At 36.8% G+C, this 12,925-nt stretch overlaps 1 protein-coding gene across 1 annotated transcript; it reads right to left on the bottom strand.

Annotated features, from left to right (window-relative positions):
• Positions 1 to 5,925: 5,925 nt before the first annotated feature.
• Positions 5,926 to 8,000, bottom strand: LOC146906647 (putative transcription elongation factor SPT5 homolog 2). The gene is made up of 6 exons (XM_085728906.1): positions 7,928 to 8,000; positions 7,734 to 7,795; positions 6,625 to 6,750; positions 6,276 to 6,536; positions 6,040 to 6,195; positions 5,926 to 5,967 (listed from the first exon to the last, which is right to left on the bottom strand). Exons 1-6 carry the CDS (start codon positions 7,998 to 8,000, stop codon positions 5,926 to 5,928), a joined length of 720 nt encoding a protein of 239 aa, XP_085585032.1.
• Between the last annotated feature and the right edge of the window lie 4,925 nt (positions 8,001 to 12,925).

Here is a 12,925-nt window from a genome sequence, read left to right as displayed (position 1 = left end):
TGTGTGTTGTGTCATAGAGCCTTGGCATAGACTGTTGATGTATGTTTTCTACATGTCATATAACTATGTACACGTGAGTATATATAGGATCGTTTTCCACAGGGAGTTGCAGTATATCATAAGCGTGTTCACAATCTTTCACATTAAGGTATCATTTATAAAATGTTTGTTTGTAACACTATATCCATAGATGACAAAAGTAAAAATGAGAAGAGATCGAACTATTTCGCTTGCGGTATAAGATAACGAGCAAGCATAACAGCAGCAATCTCTCGATCGATTAACAGACTCTAGCTTTATAACCAATATTATTACAATCATTTCTACAACATCCTTCGTGTCCAAAGCGACATCGTTATTTCTAAGTTAGCGTTTAAACATTTGTGTCCAAATCCCTTAAACGATAACAAAGTCGATCGGATAACTTAATCGACCGTGTCCAGCCTGATTAAGTATCCGAAAGCATTAAAATCTTGATTAAAAGTAATTATCAAAGGTTTACAAACTTGTCAAGAGTGATATAACATAAGATAGATTGTTATTCTAGTTCTAGATTCAAGAGTTCGTGTCCAAATCATCTTGAATGTCTTTGAAAGCATTATAAGCAAGAATAACAACAATATTGAATCATTAAGCTAGAACCTTATATATTAAAAGATCAAAAGATTACATAATAGCTTGATTGTTACCTCAATACTACAAAGAAGGTGATAGTTACACATAGACATGTAAACTAATGCAAGGAATGAAGGAAAGATGAAGATTCCATGCCAAGATCCTTGATGTCTCAATGAATCTAGGGTTGAATCTACTCCTTAATCACTTGCTTTGTGTTTCTCTCTTTGAAATAGCTCTAACCTCTCTCTAAAAATGTATAAAATGTTTCAATGGAATAGTGAATAGTCTAGAGAGAGGGAAAACTTGTATTTAAATGGGCTGAAAACGTGTAATCTCGCTTAAGCGAGATACATCTCGCTTAAGCGAGAAGCCTAAATATCTAGCCATGGCCAATGAAGTCTTGCCACGTAGCCCTGATCCTTGATGAAGTTGCATCTCGCGTAAGCGAGTTAGAACTCGCGTAAGCGAGGTTGCTTCAAACTTAAACCGCCTTTGAATCCTGCTTGAGCGACTTGGAAGCGAGATGGGAGCGAAATTTACAATTGTTCCCCGGAGAAATCTCGCGTAAGCGAGATGATCTCGCGTAAGCGAGATTCTAAAATCCACAAGCGACCCTGGAAGCGAGATGCAAGCGAAGGTTGAGCTTCTCCCTGGAGGAATCTCGCTTAAGCGAGATGACCTCGCGTAAGCGAGATTTGCTTGGTTCACACACTTGAGTTTTGGTCCTTGCTTGTCATTTCCTGCATAAATTGGGTAGAATTAGGCATATAAAGCATAAATGGTATAATTACAACAATTGATTGCTTTTCCGTAGATAACTTGCATAACAAGTCACTAAAAATGCCTCTTTTAACACATGAAATATATTACTTTTGAGCACTTATCAAACTCTCCCCAACTTAGCTTTTTGTTTGTCCTCAAACAAAAGAATCAAAAGGAAACTCACAACGCTTTGGACAAGCTTTCTAGCACAGTACCAAACAATTCAAATCAAATAAAAAATTTCAAGTGGTGATTCAAATGTGAAAGCACCGGCAAGCATGAAGTTCTCCATTATTCCTAGCACAGCTATAAATGTGAAACAAGTCCTAAGCACAAAATACACATCATAAACTTCAAAACATAAACATAACTATCTATGAACCACTCCTAACACACTTCTTTAAAAGTAAATGGAACACCAAGATAACAATGAGTAAGGTAATGAACACACATCCAACAATCATGCTAACATCCTATTTAAGTTAGGTGTTCATCCAAATATCGTCTCAAAAAGCATAAAAGCATGGATCAAAAGGTCTTGCAAGGGTTATAACTTGGCCGGGCTACAGAAGAAATGTCATATGTGGGGCAATTGATCAGAAAGCCTATCAAAGAGGAACATTCTTTGTAATACAACTTGAAATTCAATATCTTCCCTACCAATAATTACAACCTTTGATGATTAACAATCAAACCAATAACCTTGACAACTTATTCTATTTTTGATTTTTTTCTTTCTTTTTCTTCTTTTTCTTTTCTTTTTCAAATGTACAACTTTTTCTTTGATTCAATGTTGTCAGGTTATTTTGCAACTTCACCAGAACTTAACATATAATGCCTCCTTTTTCTCCCCAACTTGAATACAACAAAACTCTAATTGAATGTTCCCCTATCCTAAGGCAAGGGACAAAGTACAAAAAGGTTAAGGGTTCAACAAAGTAAAATTATCAAAGTCCTATAAGATTCAACCATGAACTGGATTTTTGAAAATTTTCAGGCAAATTCAACAAGCATTGTGCTTATGAATATTGACAGTTCATGCTTGAGGACTTGATTCATTTGGCTCAGGTTGGGGTATCAGATACTCGCTCTTCTCACAGGTAGGCTTTAAGTGGTCAAGTAGGTTACTCTCAATTCAAAAAGTGTCTTGATCCTTTCCATGCTTTCAAACAGTTCAAAATAATTATCAGATTTAACATAACTAAAACAAGTTAGACGGTGATTATCGGTCTCCAGCATATATACAACAGATTGAAGCTACCTCACATTTATGTTAAGTACTAAGTGGTTCAAAAATATTTATGTTTATGAGAAAAAAATTAAATGATATATATTTTGTGCAAAGTACAAATTTCACATTCATAGTAACACCTAGAACAACAGGAAACCAATACCTTGGCATTGCGCTTTCTCACAATTCATATCATTATCACTCACCTGCTTTTGCTCAATAATTTGCTCCATAAAGCACTTTAAACTTTGATGTTCATGAGCAATTTTTCTTTTGACGAAACACAAGCAAGATTAATCAAAAATTTCATCCAAAGCAATAAGTTAAAAACCAAACAACAAGCTAAGCTATTTAACCCAAAACGAAATTAAAATTAAACCAAAATATTGAACACCCAAAACCGTGCTCAAAAAGTATAAGTTCAAAAGCGATAAATTGTTCCAGCATAAAAATAAAAACATAAACTAAAAAGTCAAAGCAGAAGTCAAAGTAAACTAAGCATCACTAAAAACATCAAAAAATGAGGTCAGTGTGCCGCATCATCATCCATATCATCCTGAGATAAATGGACACTGGCTGTCCTCTCTGGATCATCATCGACACCATGCACACTAGCTGTCCCATGCATACTAGCAGTCCTCACCGCATCACCACCAATGTGGACACTGGCTGTCCTAGTAAGGTCATCAGCTGCTCCACCAAATGCTGCACCACTGCCCCCTCCTGGGTAGGTTGGCCTGTCCCCAGGCCACATGCAAGAATCATAGTACTGTGCAGGAGTGAACATAAAACACCGAGGATCCATGTGAGCATCGTAAAGATGCGAGTAGATGCCCTGGTTGCTGCGGAAGATAGCAGCCTGCTGATCAATTATGTGATTATCTCTCAACTCTTGCCTGAAAGCTCTATTCTGCGCATTCTGCTCATGCTGAGTCATCCAAGCCTGCAAAGAAGAAAAATCAAAAGTGCCGGGCTGCTGAGGTGGTGGCATAGTCTGGTGAGGATCATCATGCTCTGGAAAGTCCTCAGGTGGGGGTACATCCCCAGGTGGGGGTACTTGAGAAGAAGAAGCGGCACCTTTGGTTAGTGCTCTAGAAATGTAACCCCGAATGTACTTGTCATCAATGGGAGAAACCAGCTCTTCTGAAAAAGGCTCGGTGACTGGCACCTCATGATGCCTAAGTAATCCCATAATAAAGCCCGGAAAAGCAAGCCTGGTCTCTGGGCCTGCTACACCACCGAGAGCTACATGCTTCAGCTCACTTGAAATAATCGAAGCCAGATCCACCGGCCTTCCTTTGCAGATATGCCAAATCAGAGGAGGCATCACCTTCTTTGGAGTTGTGGTGACATGGCTCTTTGGCCAGACATTATGAACCAAGAACTTAAAAATAATCCCAGCTTTTGGCCTCATATCAGTGAAAGCAGCCAAATTGCGGTTACCCGCTTTGGACTCGGTGTATGTCCTTCCTGGTAGCAAAATCTCTCTCTCAATCTTACCAAGATTCCAATCAGCAGCCTCTTCTTTTTCCCCATAAGGACACAAGGCAGGTGTGTCAGGGTCCTCGGGCTCAGGTAGGGTGTAAGGATTGCCTAGATACTCATTAATCGCATCCCTATCGAAGCGGATGGTTTTTCCTCTCACCATGGTGGTGTAAGAAAACGCAGCATGCATTTCCTTAGCATCACAATCTGGTAAAGAATTGGCATAAAACTCTCTCAAGAGATCCAGGTTGATTTTGGGGTATGGGTTAAGGAGTTTCTCCCACTTTCTCTCAGTGAAAACGGCTACAATGTCAGCATACTCACCCTCAGGGTTAATCCGAAAAATTTTGTCATGCCAAGTTTTCTCTTTTTTCAGCTCGAGAAACCTGGCATAGGTTTTGTTGGAAGTGTAAATGGTACGGTCCGGGTTTCTAGGTAAGGGTGCAGGACGGTTTACCACACCGGATGAGGAAGCAGTGGTCCTACTTTTGATTTTAAAACATGAAAAGAATATACCATAAATAACAGTTGCTTAAAACTCAATTGATCTTTTACTAAATTATACTCAAATGGAATAAAACAAAATGTATAGTGCAAGATAAAACACGTGACAATACTTAGAGCATCTACATTGGAGAAACTCGTTTTTTAGTACTTAAAAAGGTCTCACGTGTATACATCGATCATTAAATGACACCAAATAAGAGAAAAGAGGAAATCGAAAGAAACATGGAATTAAGGTTATGCCAGATCATTAAACGAACGAAAGAAACGGGTAAGCCGGATCAGCAAATTGAGTGATCTTGCAAGAACTTAAGCTAAGGTTAGACGAAGCAAAGGGTAACTGGGTCGAAGAGCTCCATTCAGTTCTCATGGTATATCATACAAACTCCTCATTTGACTACAGGAGAACTTCCATTCTACCTCACATATGGAACAGAAGCAGTTATACTCGTAGAAATTGGAGTACTCGGCTGGAGAACAGCCACACCAAATGACATCCAAACCAACGATGAAAATGTATGTGAGGATTTTGACTTTGTTGAGGAGATTAGAAACTAAGAAGCACTCAAAGAAACTGTTATCAAGCAAAAGGTTGCAAAGAAACTGTAAGAAGCGCTCAATAATAATACTTCACATGTCAGCTACTTCTAGAGCATATCAGAGATATTAAACTGTTTAATATATAACCTTGAATATTGTTCACATTAACCCTACATTAACCTTGAATATATAACTTCTAGAGCATGTCAGAAATCTTAATCTGGTTATATATAACCTTGATATAATAATACTGCACTTAGTATGCAGATATAATAATCTTGAATATTTTTCTAATCGTGTTAACATTAACCCTACAAAATGATATAAAAATTAACATTTATATAAAAACCATCATAATAGAAGTTCATGGTTGTCACAAATTATGAACATCTACAAACATTTGATGAAACGCTATTGAGATAGTGTAAGCTAGGATTGTACATATTCCTTCCAAGTAGATTCATCATGGATAATCTCTTATAACATGCACTAAATCAAAATAGCATAAAACTAGAACAGATCATAGTTTCAACTTCCAAACGATGAATGATCATTGGGAATAAGCAAATTTATCATTAAGAGAACTCAAGAGAGAGGGCATAAGCAAATTTATGATTCATTGTTACAGACAAGATATGCTACCTAGTATCAAGAGATAAGAGTTTTACAAAGTATAAATGGTTACAGACAAGATAGGAATAGAAACACAATCACTAGAGTGAAAACAATCTTCTAACTCTTCATGAATTTTGCCATCTGTCTTGTAACACTTTTCTGTCATAGAATCATTCAGTCATTACTGCAGCATCATCTGCAAGGACACAGATCTAAAGAGAGGTTATTTTGTTATTCAGTCATAGATTCGAAAGTATTTCAGAAAATCTATCATTAAAACTCACCTGCTTCCCTTTATCGGTAAATAAGACCAGGTGGTCATGCTGATCCACCTTCACAACAAAGCCAGTTTCACCTTCTTGAGTACCAGAAACAACTTTAACTCGGTTTCCCTCCTTAAAATGTTTACGAATTTGCGATGTTTTCACCTCATAAGGTTCCTAAAAAAATAAAGAAAAAAACATGTTATGAAAATCATTTGTTCTGAAACCGACTGACTGACTTTAGACTGAATACTTACAGAAAGATGATCCATTGTTCTTATAAGAACATGGTCTTCCTCCACTTTATCCACCACTTTAACTTGACGCTTTGTTTCTCCATCTGTTTCCATAACAATGTCACCTTTCCTAAATTGCTGTTTCTTTCCACTCTCACCCGATTGACTCAAGTTTTGAACCTCCTTGTTAGATTTGCTTGCTAGTGTCATTAGATCAATCATCTCATTCATTGGAACAGCAATTATTTTCTTGCAATTTAAAGTTTCAACTCCTTTGCAAGCCTAAAACAGTAAAAAAAAAAATAATAAGAAAATCAAAGATGTAACATTAAATTGGTTGTGAAAATATAGATGTTTCACTTGGACATACCTCTCTGACATCAGATTCTTTATGAGCTTCCACATATACACATTTCGGAAGAGATTCAACGACAAATGCTGAAAAGATTGTGCACTTTCGCATGAGTCTAACGACAGCCTCCTTTTCACGACCAGCCTAATAAAAGGTAACCATTTCAAACCTTATTATTCAAGTCAAACAAACAGGGTGCTCTTCACCATTTCAAAGGTTATTAAACTAGAATGATCTGCATGTTCCCGATTCATCATTGCAAACAGAAGGACTATATTCAATGTTTACCTCCTTATTATTCCTCTTAAAAATTCCAATTTTTTACCTTTTAAACATCCGAAGAATGAGGAATAACGAGGAGGAAAACAGAATCGGGAACATTTTCAATGTTTTCCAAAAGGACTATTTTCAATGAGGAGGTAAACAGAAGGACTATTTTCAATCTCAGAAATTCCACTATTTTCATATGGATCTTCAGTTTAGAAGCTGATGTTTAATTAGAAGATAACAAAAGTGGAATTTCACTATTTTGTTATTCCTCCTCATTGAAAAAAAGTGCTGTAAATAACACCTCTCAGAAATTCCATTATTTTCATTATTCCTCTGATCAGGTAAACATCTTCATTACAGACATTTTGAATTATTAGAGGAATAGTTGTTAGAAATTCGCATGTTTAGAAGATAAAAAGGATGGAATTTGTGAGAGGAATAATGAGGAGATAAACATTGAAAATAGTCCTTTTGTTTGCAATGATGTATCAGAACATGCAGATAGTTCTAGTTTAATAACCTTTGAGAAAAAGGATTATTTTGATCCAATGAAGGGTAGTTCTTCTTCCAACCGGAATGGAGAGTCGAAGGAACGCGAAACAAAAAGTGTAGGCATAAAAATGCAAAATTTCAGTATGTTCAATTTATTGCAATTCAACCTAAGTTTGTATTACTGTGTCAAGCAAAGCTATAAAGAACATGGTGAAAATTTAGAAATACTGATATTTATCCATGGATAAATATGAACGATCATTTGTATTACAGTGTCAAGCAAAGCTATAAAGAACAACCGATGGTGAAAATTTAGAATTCTAGACATTTATCCATGGAAATATATGAACGATAATTCAACTTACAATACATTGGACCTTCCAGAACTTTGGGCCTTTTACCAATGGTGGTGAAACATCTTTCTCTTCTACAAACAGAAAAAGAAAGTGTCACAAAAACAAAACAAAAAGATATAACATCAAGAACAAGTTTTTATGAACTAACACCAAGAAAGAAAGCAAGAAAAGAAGAAAAAAATGAGAAAAATGCAAAAATGCACCGTTGGCTTCATGCTTAAGTTTCCTTCTCTCTCCCTTGTTGTCTTCTTCTCCTTCTCTTTCCCTCTTCACCATGATCAAATTCAAATTTTCAGTTGGATGCTGAAGTTTGCTAGTGTGTGTGTTACTCCTTTGTTTGTTGTGCCCTAGTGTTGTGTTTGTTGTGCCCTAGTGTTGTGTGTTGTTCTTTTATAGTGTGTGTGTGTGTCGTGTTTAAATTTTAACGGTCTTTTTTATTCACTTACTTTATTTAATTTATGTTCTACAGTATTTCTTTATTTATTTCATTTATCTTCTACATGTTTTTTTAGTAATCCACAAAATTACTCTAAATCTTTGTAGGGCACTCTCAAATAGGTCCATGTTATTATGAGAGAAGAAAAATAGAATGGAAAAGTAGGGATGACAATGGGTACCTAATGGGTAGGGTATTATATACCCGCGTTTGTAAAAAATACTAGTACCCAAACTCGTACCCTCGTGGGCAACAACTTTAGTGCCCTTTCCCATACCTTATGGGTATCTAGGTGTCCATACTCGCACTTATTACCAGCATTTTAACTATGAAAAGACAATCAAAAAACATCACAATTGAAATAAAACTATGATCCAAAAAATTTCAAATCAAATAATAAAATAGTACGAATCGTAGTATTTAACAAAATAAAAAAATTCCAAAATAACCCTTGAAAATTAAAATAAAAACATTCAAAATACATATAAAAAAGTGCATACTAAAATAAACATCAAATTGATTTAAATCATAAATTTGTAGCTCCCGAGCCTAGGTTCTCCATATCCTAGAAAGAAAAAACATATACCTTACATCAGTGATGCGTTAAAAAATTGCAGTTGCATGTTATTAATAAGATGCAAGTCATAATAAATTGTCGCTAAAGTTTTATATTATTTTAGGTTTAGTTTTTAGGCTTAAATAGCTAAATAAATTAAATAATGGTACACCAAAAATAATAAAGTATTTATTATATTATATAAATAAGTATATATGCGGGCTGCGGGGCTGGGTAGTATAGTGCCCTTACCTGCGCACATACCCATTCAAATTTGGGGATAATTACCTGGACCCAATCCCATACCCATGATAGCGGGGTTTTACCCTATCCATTGCGGGTAACTTTTGCGGGAGTCCATTGGGCCTGGATCCGATTGCCATCCCTGTGGAAAAGTGTAATTCTTATTGATTCTTAGTAACTTCAAATCATAACTAACTATCTTAGTTACTTGCTATGCAAGCTATTACTTTTACTAATCTCTTTCTCCTTATTATGCCCGCGATGCAATACATGTATTTATGAATATTTCAAAAGATCTTTAATTTTGTCAAATTTTGTTCATATTAGTCCTTCAAAGAACATACTAGTGACTAATTTAGTAGTAAGTGAATAAACTTAAGGACTATATTAGTCCTTCAAAGAACATACTAGTGACTAATTTAGTAGTAAGTGGATAAACTTAAGGACTAAATTGATAATAAATTGTTAAAATATAAAGAGTTAACTGATAGTAAGTGGTTAAATATAGGGACAAAATTGACAATTTAATGGAGTAAGAAATTTCAGTGAAATGTCCCGATCTCTAAGAATTATTTGTGAGTGTTCAACAAAGATAAAGATTAATTTGATGGTTTACTATTTTTATTTATGAACTTCATTTTAGATTAATTTAGATCTTTAATTTATATTGTTTATATTTTGAGTTATACACATTTTCCATTAATACACTTTGAGTTATACCCGTTTTCCATTAATACACAACTGTAACAAGGAAACTCATCTTAGCATACCTAAATCGTGGAGACTACAATGACAGTACTCAAAGAAGAAATAGACATTGGAATGTGGTGTTTCCTTATTTAGTTTTTTACCAATGATATACGAGAATTGACATTCAATATTTATTTTAAATTCAAAATCATAAGATTAGAGACATCTCCAATATCCAAGAACGTTTGAACTAGCATTTTTTTTTAAATTTCCTTTATAAGTTTTCCATCTAGAAGTCATTAACTTTGAATCTTTTTCCTTTCTCTCCTGTGAGCCGTCACAAAAACCCTAATTTTTTCTCCTTCATCCACCAAAGAGGGGTGATGTAGGGTCAATTTTTGACCCAAAATCACCCCTCTAACTCATTTTTCTATTTCCCTTTTATTGAAATAAGTGATTTTCACATCTATTTCGTTTTATTTTGTGATTTCGTCGTCTTCGTGCGACGTTGGTTGTTCGTCGTCTTTGTGCGACGTTGTTTGTGTCTATTGTTTCTCTCAGGTATTTGATCGCTTCAGATTGTCAATTGGGGTCTGGCCCTTCGTTGATCAGTGGCTCTTCACAGTCTTTTGCTTTCAGATACATAATCTCTTCATCAGGGAAATCAAACTTAATTGGCTGGTAATCATCAAGAGGTTGACAAGCAAGGTGCTCAGCAAGGATGCTTCCTTTGATTGCTTTCTGAGCTTTGTACACAATATCATATTCAGACAACAACATTTGCCAACGTGCGATCTTTCCAGTAACAGCAGGTTTCTCAAAGATGTATTTGATTGGATCCATTCGGGATATCAACCAAGTTGTATGATTCACCATATAATGACGCAGGCGTTTGGCAGCCCAAGCTAAAGCACAACAGGTCTTTTCAAGCATTGTATACCGAGTCTCACAGTCGGTGAACTTCTTGCTCAGATAGTAGATAGCATGCTCTTTCTTACCAGTCTCATCTTGCTGACCGAGAACACAACCCACTGAATCATCTAACACTGACAGATACATAATCAAAGGTCTTCCTTCCACTGGTGGGACGAGGATAGGTGGTTCCAACAGGTATTCTTTAATGCTATCAAAAGCTTCCTGACATTCATCATTCCATACAACAGGCTGATTCTTTCTGAGTAATTTGAAAATTGGTCCACAAGTAGTAGTCATGTGAGATATGAATCTTGAAATATAGTTCAGACGTCCGAGGAAACCTCTGACTTGCTTTTCAGTTTGAGGGGCCGGCATCTCTCTGATGGCTCGGACTTTGTCAGGATCAACTTCAATGCCTCTTTGGCTGACAATGAAGCCTAGCAACTTTCCAGATCTTACACCAAATGTGCATTTATTAGGATTCAATCGCAGCTTGTACTTTCTCAATCTTTCAAACATCTTTTTCAAATACACAACATGCTGCTCTTCATCACTTGACTTCACAATCATATCATCAACATATACTTCAATCTCTTTGTGAATCATATCATGAAACAGAGTGGTCATACCCCTTTGATAGGTAGCACCAGCATTTATCAAGCCAAACGGCATCACTTTATAACAGAACGTTCCCCATGGAGTGATGAAGGACGTCTTTTCTCTATCTTCAGGAGACATTTGTATTTGATTATAACCAGAGAAACCATCCATAAAGGAGAACACTTTGGATTGAGCAGTACTGTCAACAAGCACATCAATATGAGGCAATGGGAAGTTATCTTTTGGACTAGCTTTATTCAAATCTCTGTAATCCACACACATTCGAACTTTCCCATCTTTCTTTGGTACTGGTACGATGTTGGCAATCCACTCGGGATATTCAGCTGTCATGAGGAAGCCCGCATCAATTTGCTTTTGCACCTCAGCCTTGATCTTAAGAGCCATGTCTGGACGAGACCTTCTCAATTTCTGTTTGACGGGAGGACATTCAGGCCTTGTCGGTATCCGATGTTCCACAATCTTGGGATCTAGACCCGGCATATCTTCATAGGACCATGCAAAGACATCTGGATAATCATGGAGAAGCTGAGTGATCTTCTTTTTTACTTCTGGCTCAAGTGCAGCACCGATCCTGATCTCTCGCTTGTTCTCTTCAGTACCCAGGTTGATGAGTTCAATCTCTTCCTGGTGAGGCTGAATGGCTCTTCTTTCTTGCTCAAGCAGTCGAGTGATCTCATACGGTATCTCTTCATCATTATCATCCTCATCTTCAGCTTCATATACAGGGAATTCAAAATTTGGAGGAACCATAGGGTCACTGTGTTCAACGGGTTTATTATGGTTCAATCTGCATAATATGATTGGGATGATTTTAGAAAAAGTTTTTCATGCAGATTTTTGAAATTAATAAGAAAATAACAAATGTTTTGGTTTTTTCTGGCATTACCATTATTTCCAAGAAAAAAGGCACTAAAAAAAGTAAAAACAAAGAGTCGTGAGAAAAACGACAACTTTTATTGACAACGGCAATGCCGAAACAAACACGCCCTTACAAAGATATCACTTTCGCCTTGGGCAGAGCGAAAGGATTGTTATTTTGAAAACAAGAAACATGAGCAACAAAACACATTACATGGAAGCATGCATGACTAAAGGAACATCAATGGCTTCCCAATTTCTCACAGTGCCTCCTGGTATAACAAATGTAGGCACGCGACTTCCTTCAGCAGCATCTTCAGTAATAGCGTTGATGAACCCAGCACTGTAGAAAGTTCCCTTTGAAACAGCAGATATTGGAGAGAATCCAAGGCCCTCTTTACGCTTGTTTTCCAGAATCTGAATTACTTTGCCCCAGCCGGCAGCTTGTCCTGCTTGAACAGCCTTCTGGGCGTCTTTTAGTGAAGCCATGCTAGCACCAGCCCTCCGGGGCTCTGCACCCTCAACAGTCAAGCCTTGAAACGACGTCCCTTCAGCGGACCCTGCTTCAACACAAGAGAACGATGATACCTGGCTAACTAGATATGCTTCCTCGCCATGCACAGTGACAATCTTACCGTTCCTCATGAACTTGAGCTTCTGATGCAAAGTGGAAGTTACCGCTCCAGCGTCGTGGATCCACGGTCTTCCAAGGAGACAGCTGTACGAAGCATTGATGTCCATAACTTGGAAAGTAATCTGAAATGTCTCAGGACCAATGGTAATTGGCAAGTCTACTTCCCCAAGAACATCTTTGCGAGATCCGTCAAAAGCCTTAACCAGATAGCTGCTACCCCTTAGGGAAATTCCATGATGACTTAATTG

This window comes from Medicago sativa, chromosome 7 (assembly GCF_051527215.1).
Source record: "Medicago sativa cultivar Bolivia chromosome 7, Bolivia_mono, whole genome shotgun sequence".
NCBI lineage: Eukaryota > Viridiplantae > Streptophyta > Magnoliopsida > Fabales > Fabaceae > Medicago > Medicago sativa.
This window is presented reverse-complemented; position numbering and strand designations above follow the sequence as displayed.

Bases quoted from the DNA above. Each gene is read 5' to 3' on its own strand.
- LOC146906647 (XM_085728906.1), bottom strand. From the start codon at position 8,000: ATGGTGAAGAGGGAAAGAGAAGGAGAAGAAGACAACAAGGGAGAGAGA. The intron at 7,796-7,927 runs GTGCATTTTTGC...TTCTGTTTGTAG, and splicing joins ACTTAAGCATGAAGCCAACG to AAGAGAAAGATGTTTCACCA. The intron at 6,537-6,624 runs GTATGTCCAAGT...TTACTGTTTTAG, and splicing joins AAGAATCTGATGTCAGAGAG to GCTTGCAAAGGAGTTGAAAC.